At 40.1% G+C, this 16,522-nt stretch overlaps 1 protein-coding gene across 1 annotated transcript in view; it reads left to right on the plus strand.

The window, feature by feature from the left end:
- Nucleotides 1-16,522, plus strand: part of FBN1 (fibrillin 1) — a 240,142-nt gene that overhangs the window by 103,149 nt on the left and 120,471 nt on the right. Inside the window, 2 exon segments of the mRNA XM_039218035.1 lie at nucleotides 4,657-4,854; nucleotides 11,630-11,755. Of these exon segments, the coding sequence (XP_039073966.1) occupies nucleotides 4,657-4,854; nucleotides 11,630-11,755 (324 nt within the window).

Here is a 16,522-nt window from a genome sequence, read left to right on the forward strand (position 1 = left end):
CGGGTCACAGCGTTCTGAGCTGCAGAGCTGGGCAGGGGCTGAGGATTCGAGGCCGCAGATACACGTTGGTTAGATCCTAAGTCTTGAGGCTAAATCTATGGGGACTGGGAACAGTCCTGAAGCCTCACCACTCAGAATGGGAACATGTAGATGCAGAATTTCCCATGAGCTAGCCACACTAGAGCAAGCCCATTAAAAACAATTAAAACTGCATTTTAATTTTGGAAAGGCTTGGCCTGTTGCCCTAGTTCATAGAGGTCTTAGAAGAAAGTGATTGTAAGGCAATTTGCAAACAGAAAGTATTTTTAATAGTATATTTTAGTTGCATTAGGAATAATGATTTACATTGAGGGAGTGAGTCAGACATTACCCAAGCATTGAATTAGGCACATTCCCTGTCTAGTGCTGGGACTATCTGGAAAAAAAGAGTATGTAAATTTAGCCTAGTATCACGTAAGTGCTATGGGAATAATTGTAAATAATTGGATTATTAGTAAGGAATTGGGAGTGTGGGCAGATTTTTTTTTCTGTGGTTGAAGTATTGGACAAAAAACAGCATAACTTTGGCAATCTAAATGAAGCACAGGACAAAGAGATCATGCTGCCAAATCAGAATGACATTTGAAAACCACGTTAATAGAGCATTTACCTTCCAAGAGATTTTTAGATCCAATTCTACTTCATCCAGATTATGCCTCTCCCTCTGCACTCAGCAGTTTTTATTGAAAATGTGGACCTACAAATACATTTATGTCCACTTACTAATAGGCAATGTCAAATGGTCTGGTTCTTTGTCCATAGTGATAAGTATTTAGTGTAGAAATATGTTAAGTCTATAGATTCTGTTATACATACTCAAACTATTTCCTAAATATCCAGTGTATTTAATAAAGATAGGTCCCTGTGGCCTCTAGAGATGCCTAATGAAAAGTGTCAGGATTAACAAGTGCCATTTCTATTCAGTGAGTTTCATATGAGATGAGGGTAAGAACTTGACCCTAGAAAAGTGTTAAGGATTATTTTATTTTTATGAAGGTCTTCCAATGAGGAATTCATGTCTGAAGTCATGAGCCAGTGTCAGACAGGACTGAATCAGATTTTCTTCATATTTTGTAGTTTGCCTCATTTTTGCTGGTGTCACTCTGAAATATGTGTTTGCACCTACCCTGATTCTTTGCAATCCTAATATATAAGGTCTTTCCATAGGATATCTTGGCAAAGTGAAGAGCAAAACTCAATCTGAGCGATGTCAAAGAAAGGATTATAAATTCAAATTTATGTTCCATTATGTTTTTTGAAAGGTTGAAATTGATATGCCAGCGTGAATCTGGCATTGTTGATTCAGACATTTGCACTTAGCTCAGTAAATTAAGAGGAGAAAAAGAAACAAACCTAAATTTCTTTCCTTGTTACCTAACATAGAAGGTTTAATCTGTTTTTTAAATAAAAGATTATGGTGCTCTGATCTTGGCTGGTCTCAGAAGCAAAATATGTATATATAACCATAAAAATCTTGATGGCTATTACCTGAGACTAAACATTTCTCATCCTAAGTAGTTCATCAATAATGAACACTATTATACGTAATAATGAAGAATTGGAAGCAATTTAAATGACACACAATAATAAAATTATTGAATAAATTGTGTTATAACTTGATGGAAAAGTGTTAGCAATTAAAATAATATTTTGGAACAGTATTTACATGGGAAAATGCTTTTGGCAACATTAAGTGAAAAAATAGAAGGATTCAAAATTATATACTTAATACAGTTTTGTATATAAAACTGGTTTTTTGCTGTTTTGTGATAAAGAATAAAACATGTGGAATTAGGTAAGGTAATATAACCAATATGTATCAAGGGTTTCTTTAGGAGCAATTACATGAGATTTTTATTTTCTTATTTATGTTTCTACCTTTTCCTAATTGAGATATTATTTATTTTTGAATCATAAAAATATATAATAAAGTATTAAAATAGAAAAGAAATGACATGTTAGTTACATATATATGTTAATATGTATTTATTAAATGCCTATAGGTAACAGTTGGAAGAATTGAGCCAAAAAACGAATGACTGCAGACTTTGGCTTTGTCCATGGGTTTCCTGCATTTAAGGGCACTTTTACTGCAAACCATCATGGTACCATCGTGGTGCTGCCCTTGATAGACAGACTGAAATCCGGGCAGAGATTTTATTCAAAAGCTCAAGCATTTAAGCTTTGTATTCTCATTTGAATTCAACATCTCTGGAAGACGATAGTGGATTTTGAACAGATCTGGCATATTATGAAAATATTAAAACATACCTAGAACTTGACTATCTAAAACTAAGAAATATTCAGCAGGGTAAAAAAAAAACCATAAAAAATTAACAGACAGTAAACTGAGGAATTGTCAGGAGATAGGGCTAGAAAGGGGTGGGACTAGAGCACGAGAGATTTGAGGGGAACGAAGGTAAAAGGTTAGTCTTTTGGAAGGGTGGTGGAAACACTGGTGGTGTGTATGTGCAGTCTACATAATTTTTGGTTCATTTGCATATCCAGTGCTAGTGTTCATTAATACTTTCCTTTAGGTTGAGTTAAACTTCTTTTATTCATCCTCATCATAGCAAACATACTTGTGAAATGTTTGTAATAATATACATAATAAACCTTAATATGTTTTTAATAATACAAATTAGAATTAATACATAGTGGGGTACCTGTGGGTGGCTCAGTTGGTTAAGTGTCTGACTTTGGCTCAGGTCATGATCTCATGGTTCATGACTTTAAGCCCCGTGTTGAGTTCTGTGATGACAGCTCAGAGCCTCGAGTCTGCTTCAGATTCTGTGTCTCCCTCTCTCTTTCTGCCCCTCCCCTGCTCATGTTCTGCCTCTCTCTCTCTCAAAAATAAATAAACATTAAAAATTTTTTTAAGAAAATTAATGCATGACTATTAACACATGACAATCTAAAGTCATCTTGCATTCCATCAGTGATACACATAACACATTTTTGCAAGCACTTGCATAGAGACAGGGAGATGTGGAGATGGGGACCCGATGTTGTGGCCATCCAGTCCATCTCTCAAGTAATACCATAATTTGGGCCTAGTCCTCTTGCTCAACCGGGATGGGTGACTTTTTGTTTTAGGAACTCCTGAGAAGGCTCCTCTTTCTATGTGGACATTAGGGCAGCATGGGCATTAGGGTGGTGCCATTGGCAATAGGTGGCTCATTTTAGCATGATAGAATTGAGAGTGAGGAAGAACATTCAGTGATAGGGAGCAGCTGGGGTCATTACTGCAACAAAGAAAGCAGGAGAGAATGCGGAGACCAGAGGCATGCCTGCGGGTAAGATTCAGCTATTGCCAAATGGAGTCATGGTCCACCCTGTTGACTCTTGCTGGTACTGTAAAGAAGAGTTGCCCTTGGTAAACTGCGGAGCTATGTCTCATGAGCTACTTAGGGAAAGAAAGAAGAAAAGAAAAGTGAAAACCTAACCCAGCAGTTTCATTAGCACCCCCAGTGATTTTCATAAAACTGTAGAATTGATTGGTGAAAGGAACTTACTGGGGTTATTCAGTTATTATTTATTTACTCCATTCCTGGACTCACAGGAAACTATGCATTTCTGAAAGTGACATGAGGAAGCGTGCAATGGTGGGTGGTGGATAGAAGCCCATGGTCTTGCCACAACCCAGCCTCCCTTATCTGCCAAGGCCACTGTGGAACAGAAGGGGATATTATGGTCTCGATTTCTATCACAGGTAGGCTGGGGACAGCCTGGCTTTGGTCCTCTATGCTCACTACATGTTAATCTTTCTTGTTTGTTGCTGCTGAATCCAGATTGACTTTCTCCCTTTAGCGAACAAAACAAAACAAAAATGGAGGCAGATTTTGTATCCGATGAGAGTACTTGGAAAGTCTCCTATGGCCTTAGCTTATCTCTGTTTACTTTAAGATGGACTTTTGCCCAAGGGTTACAATGATTTCAGACCAGTGCCCTTACTCTTTATACTAAATGTCTAATGTCCTTGCATGGGCAAATTTTTTTAAATGCCTACTTGTTTGTTTGCTTGCACATTTTTTTTTTTTTGTATGTGAAATAAGATGGACCCAATCCAAAAGAACTGGGTAACCATTTCTTTTAATCAAGGAACTCCCAGGAAGAAAATGCCATGACTTGCCCCATTGCAAGTTTTGAAATTTTTTTTCTTTCTCCAGCCTAAATAATAAAAGACTCTAAGCTCCGTGAGGGCATGGATTTAGTCTATTTTAATCTCTAAAGCATCTACATCAAGCACAGGGACTGATTCATAGTAGGCACTGATATATTTTCTTGAGTGGATGAATGTGTCATAATATCATGTTGCTATATTTTTTATAGGACATCCCAGTTGTAAAGTGTTTTCCATTAGCTCATTTGATACTTACAAAAATGTCTTCATAGCGCTTAGGTAATGATGTTTTTATCCCTATGATATAGGTGAGGAAAATGGAGGTGTGCAGTAGAATGGCCTGCCCAAGGCTTCCCACAGAGCCAGCGATGTGTGGTTCTATCCGTGAAGACTGTTCTCAGTTAGGAGTCAAGCAAGATGGGGCACAGCTGTTCCTGTGCGTGATGGTTCCTGCCTTCCTGGACCTTCATGGAATTCTCCTTCTTTATTTTCAGATTACAGGACGGGCCCATGTTTTACTGTGGTCAGCAACCAGATGTGCCAGGGACAGCTCAGCGGGATTGTCTGCACAAAAACACTCTGCTGTGCCACCGTGGGCCGAGCCTGGGGCCACCCCTGTGAGATGTGCCCCGCCCAGCCCCACCCCTGCCGTCGAGGCTTCATTCCAAATATCCGTACAGGAGCCTGTCAAGGTAAACCCCTGGCTGATGGGGTTATTAATGAATTCATGTATTTGCTCTGGAGAGCCATTCTCCAGTGAAGTTGGAGAGAATGGAAAAGCGGTGTCAGAGACATAACTTCGCGATTTCGCTGACGGCATGATATCCAACTTAGGCATTAGGAGCGTGGCTCCAGAGAGAGCAGCTGGTCTCCCTGGAGTTCTCCTTGCCAGCAGCTCCCCCTCCGACCCCGGAGGTGTTTCTCTGGGGTGGTGCAATTCTGGTTGCGGCAGTGCTGTGCATTAGAGCAATGCTGTGTGTAAGCACAAAGCAAAATTTGTGAACAAGGTAGTTTGTTTTTCTTAATTTTTTCCCTCCATTTGATATTGTTGGAGTTCCTCTGTCTCCTGGGTTGTCCTTAGTTGACCCCAGGAAAATTGTTCCTCTCTCGATTTTACATGCTACGTTATGCTTTTTTTTTTTTTTTTACAAGTCAGAAATAAATTAAGATTTGTTTCACAGTTTTAAATATCCCCAGATGTCGCCTGCTTGCTTCTTCTCCTGTCTCCCATAGAAGCCCTTACTCTGTTTTTGGCTTTTACTCCTGTTCTTCCAGCTGTACAAATTCTTTTATTGTCTGGATGTCTGGCAGGAAACAGGAGGAAGTGAACGGAGGCAGTTCAGCACTAAACTGATGGGATTGAAAACTCCCAGGCTGTATCTGCTTCCTTTAGACATCTTCAGTGCTTTTTTTTTTTTTTTTTTTTTAATAAGTTGCAAATATTTTCAGAAAATCCAGGGTATGGTTTTCTGAGGCCAATAGATGCCAGTGTGGTTTGGTTCTGCATGTTAAATCTAAGGCTGATGTGCAGTGANAAAAAAAAAACCATAAAAAATTAACAGACAGTAAACTGAGGAATTGTCAGGAGATAGGGCTAGAAAGGGGTGGGACTAGAGCACGAGAGATTTGAGGGGAACGAAGGTAAAAGGTTAGTCTTTTGGAAGGGTGGTGGAAACACTGGTGGTGTGTATGTGCAGTCTACATAATTTTTGGTTCATTTGCATATCCAGTGCTAGTGTTCATTAATACTTTCCTTTAGGTTGAGTTAAACTTCTTTTATTCATCCTCATCATAGCAAACATACTTGTGAAATGTTTGTAATAATATACATAATAAACCTTAATATGTTTTTAATAATACAAATTAGAATTAATACATAGTGGGGTACCTGTGGGTGGCTCAGTTGGTTAAGTGTCTGACTTTGGCTCAGGTCATGATCTCATGGTTCATGACTTTAAGCCCCGTGTTGAGTTCTGTGATGACAGCTCAGAGCCTCGAGTCTGCTTCAGATTCTGTGTCTCCCTCTCTCTTTCTGCCCCTCCCCTGCTCATGTTCTGCCTCTCTCTCTCTCAAAAATAAATAAACATTAAAAATTTTTTTAAGAAAATTAATGCATGACTATTAACACATGACAATCTAAAGTCATCTTGCATTCCATCAGTGATACACATAACACATTTTTGCAAGCACTTGCATAGAGACAGGGAGATGTGGAGATGGGGACCCGATGTTGTGGCCATCCAGTCCATCTCTCAAGTAATACCATAATTTGGGCCTAGTCCTCTTGCTCAACCGGGATGGGTGACTTTTTGTTTTAGGAACTCCTGAGAAGGCTCCTCTTTCTATGTGGACATTAGGGCAGCATGGGCATTAGGGTGGTGCCATTGGCAATAGGTGGCTCATTTTAGCATGATAGAATTGAGAGTGAGGAAGAACATTCAGTGATAGGGAGCAGCTGGGGTCATTACTGCAACAAAGAAAGCAGGAGAGAATGCGGAGACCAGAGGCATGCCTGCGGGTAAGATTCAGCTATTGCCAAATGGAGTCATGGTCCACCCTGTTGACTCTTGCTGGTACTGTAAAGAAGAGTTGCCCTTGGTAAACTGCGGAGCTATGTCTCATGAGCTACTTAGGGAAAGAAAGAAGAAAAGAAAAGTGAAAACCTAACCCAGCAGTTTCATTAGCACCCCCAGTGATTTTCATAAAACTGTAGAATTGATTGGTGAAAGGAACTTACTGGGGTTATTCAGTTATTATTTATTTACTCCATTCCTGGACTCACAGGAAACTATGCATTTCTGAAAGTGACATGAGGAAGCGTGCAATGGTGGGTGGTGGATAGAAGCCCATGGTCTTGCCACAACCCAGCCTCCCTTATCTGCCAAGGCCACTGTGGAACAGAAGGGGATATTATGGTCTCGATTTCTATCACAGGTAGGCTGGGGACAGCCTGGCTTTGGTCCTCTATGCTCACTACATGTTAATCTTTCTTGTTTGTTGCTGCTGAATCCAGATTGACTTTCTCCCTTTAGCGAACAAAACAAAACAAAAATGGAGGCAGATTTTGTATCCGATGAGAGTACTTGGAAAGTCTCCTATGGCCTTAGCTTATCTCTGTTTACTTTAAGATGGACTTTTGCCCAAGGGTTACAATGATTTCAGACCAGTGCCCTTACTCTTTATACTAAATGTCTAATGTCCTTGCATGGGCAAATTTTTTTAAATGCCTACTTGTTTGTTTGCTTGCACATTTTTTTTTTTTTGTATGTGAAATAAGATGGACCCAATCCAAAAGAACTGGGTAACCATTTCTTTTAATCAAGGAACTCCCAGGAAGAAAATGCCATGACTTGCCCCATTGCAAGTTTTGAAATTTTTTTTCTTTCTCCAGCCTAAATAATAAAAGACTCTAAGCTCCGTGAGGGCATGGATTTAGTCTATTTTAATCTCTAAAGCATCTACATCAAGCACAGGGACTGATTCATAGTAGGCACTGATATATTTTCTTGAGTGGATGAATGTGTCATAATATCATGTTGCTATATTTTTTATAGGACATCCCAGTTGTAAAGTGTTTTCCATTAGCTCATTTGATACTTACAAAAATGTCTTCATAGCGCTTAGGTACTGATGTTTTTATCCCTATGATATAGGTGAGGAAAATGGAGGTGTGCAGTAGAATGGCCTGCCCAAGGCTTCCCACAGAGCCAGCGATGTGTGGTTCTATCCGTGAAGACTGTTCTCAGTTAGGAGTCAAGCAAGATGGGGCACAGCTGTTCCTGTGCGTGATGGTTCCTGCCTTCCTGGACCTTCATGGAATTCTCCTTCTTTATTTTCAGATTACAGGACGGGCCCATGTTTTACTGTGGTCAGCAACCAGATGTGCCAGGGACAGCTCAGCGGGATTGTCTGCACAAAAACACTCTGCTGTGCCACCGTGGGCCGAGCCTGGGGCCACCCCTGTGAGATGTGCCCCGCCCAGCCCCACCCCTGCCGTCGAGGCTTCATTCCAAATATCCGTACAGGAGCCTGTCAAGGTAAACCCCTGGCTGATGGGGTTATTAATGAATTCATGTATTTGCTCTGGAGAGCCATTCTCCAGTGAAGTTGGAGAGAATGGAAAAGCGGTGTCAGAGACATAACTTCGCGATTTCGCTGACGGCATGATATCCAACTTAGGCATTAGGAGCGTGGCTCCAGAGAGAGCAGCTGGTCTCCCTGGAGTTCTCCTTGCCAGCAGCTCCCCCTCCGACCCCGGAGGTGTTTCTCTGGGGTGGTGCAATTCTGGTTGCGGCAGTGCTGTGCATTAGAGCAATGCTGTGTGTAAGCACAAAGCAAAATTTGTGAACAAGGTAGTTTGTTTTTCTTAATTTTTTCCCTCCATTTGATATTGTTGGAGTTCCTCTGTCTCCTGGGTTGTCCTTAGTTGACCCCAGGAAAATTGTTCCTCTCTCGATTTTACATGCTACGTTATGCTTTTTTTTTTTTTTTTTACAAGTCAGAAATAAATTAAGATTTGTTTCACAGTTTTAAATATCCCCAGATGTCGCCTGCTTGCTTCTTCTCCTGTCTCCCATAGAAGCCCTTACTCTGTTTTTGGCTTTTACTCCTGTTCTTCCAGCTGTACAAATTCTTTTATTGTCTGGATGTCTGGCAGGAAACAGGAGGAAGTGAACGGAGGCAGTTCAGCACTAAACTGATGGGATTTAAAACTCCCAGGTTTTTTTTGTTTCCTTTAGTTTTTTTTAGTTCTTTTTTTTTTTTTTTTTTTTTTAATAAGTTGCAATATTTTCAGAAAATCCAGGGTATGGTTTTCTGAGGCCAATAGATGCCAGTGTGGTTTGGTTCTGCATGTTAAATCTAAGGCTGATGTGCAGTGAAACAGAATTTGAGCTGAGTCACATAGCTCTGTGGGTCTCCATTAAATTCTGCCTCCACAAATCCCACTGGTGATAAACACCGTTGGTCCTAGCTCCTGACTTCTATGTACAACATACAGCTCCTTTATGTGCCCTTCAACTTGTCCTTCTGAATGTCAGGAGCAGCAAAAAGTCACTTTGGAACAAAGGAATTACAAAGGGGTCTATTGTGTGAATTTGTAAAGAGTAAGTGTAGTTCCCCCTTTCCTGGGTGGAAACTTTCTTTATATTTCTTATCTTCAGAAAGTCCCAGTGAGTTTTGAAGAAATTCTTGGTCTTGGTGTTTTGAAGCCAGCTAATACCTGTGAACTCACTGATATAGACCAGAAAGCCAGATTTGGTGTGCCCAAATATCCTTCCACGCGTCCTTGTCAGAGGTTGAGGCACTGAGGCAATTGGGAGATAGATGATGACGAGGGAGGGAGAAGAGCGGCTACTCTGTGACTTTGCTATGCATTTCCTACAATCTTGACTTGTCCACCATTTTCTTTCTGTCCCTTCCTGACTCTGCTATTCAATAGCCAAGACAAAGAAAGATTTTTATCAGAAATTTTGTGAAACCCGTGAAATCAAAATGGCAGTTATATTGCCACTTTGAGAATGAAATTCTTCATGTTTGGTTGTGGGGTTTTTTTGGAGCAAGTCTGCGACCGGCTTGGGGTTCTGTTCTCCTTGCCAGGGTTTTCAGACATTGGGCCAGGTGTGAGGGGCTGAGGGTAAATGGGTTCATAAAGGAGCTTATTCTGTCTTTAGTCGTGGAAGGTATGGCCAGCAGAGAAGTGCCCTCCAATGTATTTCCTCTTGGCCAAAAATTATGACCAAGTTTTTTATTTTATTTAATTATTATTGAGTTTTGCTTATGTGTACAATCAATTTCAAATAACATTTTAATAACATATTCAGCATATCAAGAGAATGGAAACTTCTGGTCTAAGACAAAATTGAGATCAGCTATAAAATACAATCTAATTATGCTGCACATATAGTGATTCATTTGTGGGCCAAGACATTCCATTTAAAACAGTGGCACTTCTGTAGCAAAATAAATTGCTCCTTTAGTATCCTTTCCCTCATGCCAACTTTTCTGAAGAACATGGGGTAGTAGAGACCTTAAAATTGGTGATCACTCTCCTGCTTCATACAATGAAGGATAAAACAAGACAGTATCCTAGGCTTCCAGATTTCTAAAAGAATGTCCAAAGTGAGAGAAAGGAAAGTTAGACTGCCACTCTGGGGGTCCTTTATTAAACTAGACTTTTGTACGTATTTATACACATATATACATACATATGTAATGAAGAGATAGAAAGAATGTACATATATTTTTTAGTCTTTCTAACTGAACATAATGAGCCTGGAATGATTAATTTTGTTCCTAGAATGTTTGTATTTGGGGCTACATGTGGGACCACAGTTATTAGGTGCCAAGGATATAGCAGTGAACAAAAGGGAGAAAGAACCCACTGTCTGGAACTTGTACCAAAGACAATGCATTTATGAAACAAAGCATAACAAACAAGCATCTATTAGGTCAGCTGGTGATTCATCCTACGGGGAAAAAGTAAGCAAAGTAGGAAGGGTGGTGAGTGACGGGGCTGGCTGTTGCTGTTCGATTGGCCAGAGAAGGAGACCCTGCTGTAGTGAACAGAGACCTGACGGATGGGACAGCATGAACCTTTATGGAGGAAGAATGATGCAGACAAAGGGGCCATATTTAAGGAATGGCAAGGAAGCCAGTGTAGAAGGAGAGGAGTGACAGAGAGGGAGCGGACGTCAGAAGATGAGGTCAGAGAGTAGAGGGGACAGGTAGAATCTTTAAGATACAGGCTCTAGCTTTGAGCTGGGAAGGACATGCTCTGACTTCCCTGTAAAAAGATTCCCTCTGGGGGCTGCTCTGCCAGCAGAGTGAGACGGCACCTCATCTCTGGTCTCTCTCACTTCTCAGTCTGATTTCCTGGGTTAATTTTTACTACACAGTACAATTCTACAGAATGGAAGGTGAACATTTTTCATTTCATCTGCATAAAAACATTCACTGTCTCAGGTAGTCTGTATGATCATAATGTAAACTCTGCCTTAACTGAATCATTCAATATAAGTCTAAGAGACCGTTTTGTGTTTTTTTTTTTATAGAAATGTGTGTTGCTTTTTCATTCTAAGAATTTCTTGAATAACTCTAGTTATTCCTGTCAGCCTTTTTATCATTGCATCCCTGCAACTTGCAGCATTCATAATAAGACCCACAACCATCAGTATAAATATTTTCCTGGACATGAGGGAGGATGGAAGGTGGGAAAATTAAACAGTATTTGTGACCTCTTACAAAACATTATCGACCTACTTATGTTACTCAAATAATTTATTTTACATAAAGCAATTGTGAGAAATAGTTTCTCTCATTCGTATTCCAAATATTGTGATGGACAAATAACTTGTTGACATCAGTAGGGTAATATAGACATAAAAGCTGTCACATTTTCTTCAATGACTTTTATATGAATGTCTCCCTTGCCCTCTTTCTCTCTCTCTGTCTCCTAAAACCTGACAGATGTGGATGAATGCCAGGCCATCCCTGGGCTCTGTCAAGGAGGAAATTGCATTAATACTGTTGGGTCTTTTGAGTGCAAATGCCCCGCAGGACACAAATTTAATGAAGCATCACAAAAATGCGAAGGTAAGAAATACCGTGCTTTGCCACGAAGGGGTGGAGGGGCGCGCAAAACCCAAATCAACGACAAGCTTTATTGCAAATTGTTCCAAAAACCTTCTGTCTTTGTCATTCCTATGAATGTGTAAATATCATATTCTTACCAGGAATAATATGCCTTTGTACTAGTGAACCAGAAAAACCCTGCAGCTTTTTCCACTTTTATAGACCCAAAATAAGAGATCCATCTGAATCAAATTAAATATTAAAACATGAAATATTTTTGAACCAATATTTGGGTTAAAGTGTTCAAGACACATGTTTTTGCATAGTTCTAGAGACATGAATTTAAATTAATCATTACATATCATTGAGAAGGACATATCTTCTGATGTTTTTATTTTTTTCTAGTTAAAATCTATGGGTTTTTTTTTTTGAGAGATTAACTCTTCTGTTTATGCTCTGAGTACAAGTTTAGTATTTTCTTTTGCGCCTATCAAATGGAAGCTTTTTAATGGTAATCACACAGAAAAATAACTGGAGGTAAATTTATACATTTGCATCTAGTTTCTAGATTGAGCTCCTAAAATGTGCATAGAGGAAATATGTTCATATGCACCGCTACTGGTACTTGCCAAAAAGAGGCCTGGCATCCAAGGCCGTAAGAAATGCATTTTCCATGAGAGGGAAACATCTAGGGAATAAGTAGGCGGCATCAAACTCTCTTTTCTTTGAGGAGTGCATGCACCTTGCACATACAATGGCTGACAGTAAAGTAACAAAGTATATCTCTTAATAGACTCAGCAGACAAGACTTCTTCCTTCATTTTTAGCTGTACCTTGTGTGATATAAATTTGCATTTTAGATGCATGCACTTTTGTTGAAAGCAGCTGCTGCCCTGTCTATACTCCTAAACCCCAGCAATGAGGAATAACTCATTCTAAGTCATGTGTCTGGGTTTGGGTCATGAATGTTCTTTGTGGATAGCCACAGTATATCCTATGTGGGAAAGACAGCTTCAGATTTGAAGAGCAGTTCATAAATGACACATAAGAAGTTTAATATCTACTTGCCCTGAAACTGAGTAATCTGAAATCTGGCACTGATAAAATTATCTTTTTGGGTTAGAGTTGTTTTTAAGTTATTAGTCACATAGAATTCATAATAATATGTTCTTGAACATGCTATGAACAGTTGAGGTAGCTGTGAAAAATACTTACATTCTTCCTAAGGAATTAGGACTTCTTAAAAACATTGTAAGTTTCAAAGACTGGTAAAGTTGACTCTCCCAGGCCAGTGTACTTTAAAAGTTAGGTTGTAGATCTAAGTTAGAAGCAAAGGATTTTGATACTGAATGAGGCAAAGAACTTAACTACTTGTACCTTTTCATGCCACAAATTAAGGAACTGGGTATGGTAAGTGCCCTGTTTGAAGTCATTTAGATAGCACTAGCATTTACTTCTTTTGATTTGTACACTGGTACTTGTGGTACCATATTATATTGTCTTCTTTCCTGGACGTAAGCCATAACCTCTAATATTAATATTTAATAATTATATTTCCCAATATTTTGAAGAATTTTAAATACTATAGTATAGATTTGCAGGTATTGTGGTGTATATCTCTATGCCACTAATAAGCTGTCGGGTTTATAACAGCTTGCAAAATCCACATCCACAATGGGCTGTGTCATATTTTCAGGTTTTCCCAGCTTGATACATTCAGCTTAGGTACAGTAAGCTTCAAGATTTAGGGCGCTGTGATCCATATGATTTGTCCAGTCTTCTGGATAAGTTTTGTTTTCTGGAATTTGATAGCTTCCAGCTTGGGACACAGAATTGTTTTCCTGTGTCCCTTACCTTCCACTCAGACCTGTCAGTTAACGTCTATCAGGATCGATCACCTTGTGTGGTTGTGGATGAGACAGAAGATGCACAGACTTAATACTCAGACTGAAAGAAAAATCATTCAAAATTCTTTTGTTAATGCTAAGAAACCTATTATGGTGCTGAAAAATTCAGTCTGAGAATTACTTAATCCTTTTTCACAAATATTTATTTTTCCGGCTACATATTGAAATCAGTAGCAAGATAAAAACAGCATACTTTTGGCTAGACCTTTATTTTTTTTTCTGAGCCATCTACGGTTACATTAAACTCAGATGATGGGTTTTTTTCCCCTCTCTTTTATTTTGTTTTATGTAAAATTGATACTGGAAGAGAATGTCCTGTTTGTACTGTGTGTACTCTGGCCTGGAAGCTGGTTCGGGCATTATTGCCCTGTCTTACTTGGTCGGGTAGGAGAGTAATCAGAATGTCCTCTGAGAATGCTTGGTGAGATGGGTCTCCTCCTTCAGTTGCCTTGCTTTCCTCTAGTTTTCTGCCTCTCTGTGGGAATGGCATAACTCTGGGCATAGGATGATTGATAGCATGGTTAATAGAAGGAATTCCAGAAAATCTGGCCCACACACTGAAGGGATGAAGAGAACATCTGTGTGCCCTGGGAAGATGGTCAGGCCACAGTGGGATTCTGTGCCCTTGTGAAAATCGTTCTGGCACCTTTGCCATTACTTTGAGTGGCTTTTAAAACGCATCTTCCTCTTGACTTGGAAAGGAAGGAACTGGGTACCTGGAAGCCCACAGTAATTTATTTAAGAAACCAATTCAATCAAAAATTGGCTTTAACAAATTTACAAGCTGCTAAGCTTTACTCCCTCAGTGATGGGGAGAGCAGTTTTTTGTATGTGTGAGATCTGCCTTTTGCAGAATTCTCCCTTCTTAAAATATCCCTTTTCCCCTGAAACTAAAAAAGGTCACGTACCAAATTTTATACCATTACGTGCAACTTAGATTCCTTTCAAACGTAAAGGATCAAGTGGAAGTGATCAAATAGCAATTAAATTTTCGTAAATTTAAGAAGGAAGGATTGAGATTTACAGCTGTGATTTGGGGGGCGGGGAGGGAAACAGAGTTCATGCCTACCTTCATTGTTGATTTTTCCAATGACTCTCGAGGTGCACACTGAAAGAACACATGAGCCTTTTCTTTTTGGAAACCAAGTCCATATTTGCATAGGTTACTGTGGGAGGAAATTAAGAAATAAAAAGTGTAATTAAAGGATTAAGTTTTATTTCTGGAAGAAGTCCTTTGGATTCCTAATTAACCACTAATATTTTGGGATTTAGATTACCACCAGCCCAGCCTTTAGCAATTATAATAGCACTGCATGATGCAAAGGACTTTTTAAAAATGTAGCCCCTACATCTGTGCCCTCCCTATTACATGGCCAAAAACCTTAAGACTTCCCCTTTCTGAAATAATGACATAAATATCTGATGGCTACTTGCCACAGGGGGCTCTTTTTCTCTCAGGCACCCAGGAGAATTCCCGGGGCTACTGGGCCCACCGTCAACAGATGGGGCTCCATGCTCTGCAGCTGGTTGTAAACCCTTGACTCCCACTGTTCAGGGTCACCAGCTCCCTACACATTGCTGAACACAGTCTCTGTGGTGCAAGCATAAGAGCACTAGGAATTAGGTAGACCTGGCCCTATACCTGGTAATGTCCCCCCTCCTGTATGTGATCTTGGACAAGTCAGTTACCAGCTCTGCGTTACTTCAGCTTTCAAATGAGGAGGTTGAACAAGATGATTTCTGGGGGTCCCTTCCAATTCTGTAATCCAGACTCAATCTTTGCATTTCTCATTATTTCCCAGTTGTGATCAGATAACAGGTGCCACATGAGTAAGAAAGTACACAAGCTGACATGTATGGTATGACTATAAAATAGTAAGGCTGATATTATTTTCAACATGACTTGAAGAATCAGCTTGTCTACTTTTTAGTCACATTTTTTACACTGGATTTCCTGTGTCTAGCAAAACAAAGTTCATCTCACAGATGAGCCAGGTCAGCAAATCTGGAGAGAGAGGGCCTACCACTGTGGCCCTTCTTGGGCACACAGCAAGAGGCCAGAGAGACCACAGGCACGGCTACTTACCAGCTGCTCTGCCTCAAGGAGCCGAGGAGAAGTGTCCGGAGCACAGAAGCATCTCTTCCTAGTCAAGCCCCACTTCCCACCAGCCCCCCACAAACTCATTTATTTTTATGGCTGACATTTAATACAGACTGACTCACAGAAATATTAAATCCACTGATCTCAAATTCTCTCCTATGTGGGATCCCTGAAATTCTATTAAAAGGGAGGTAAATACAGCATGCTAAGAGGCTGGAAAAAATAATAGATTAGTATGAGTTTCAGAGTGTACGTGATTTTGATTCAGATACTTTACTCTGGCCTTTTACTACTGAGGGGACCACAGCCTGGTCACAAAATCGGAACTCCTGCCGCTGTCACCGTGAAGCAACAGGCTCCAGACGCAAGGTGACTCAGGAAAGTAGAAGGGCCTTAGACACATGAAGAAAAATGGGTTTGTCACTGAGGAGAGGACACTAAAGAGAATTCAGCACCATTTAAGCTCCTTCAAATGGAATAATTTGGCTGAGTCCTGCTTTATCATTATCTGGGTGAAAACTGGGGGGTATGCACTACAGTGTATTTCCTGACTTACTGACCTCTGAGGCCATGTGCCTCCGTGAGATCCCTGACCCTCTCCCTCTTGCCCAGCCCCTGGCAAAGGGAGATTTGGGTTTAGCATCACTTTATAAATGAACCTCCGCTCTTATTTTGAGTGTTACTCATGCTGTTTTCTGAAGGCCTCAGGGAAATGCAAGAGCTATCCCTGGGCACCAGAATTATAGAGATCAGGTCCTATGCCTGTATCTATACTGTGAG

The sequence above is a fragment of the Hyaena hyaena genome, unplaced genomic scaffold, assembly GCF_003009895.1.
Source record: "Hyaena hyaena isolate Hyena2069 unplaced genomic scaffold, ASM300989v1 scaffold_730, whole genome shotgun sequence".
In the NCBI taxonomy this organism is placed as follows: Eukaryota; Metazoa; Chordata; class Mammalia; order Carnivora; family Hyaenidae; genus Hyaena; species Hyaena hyaena.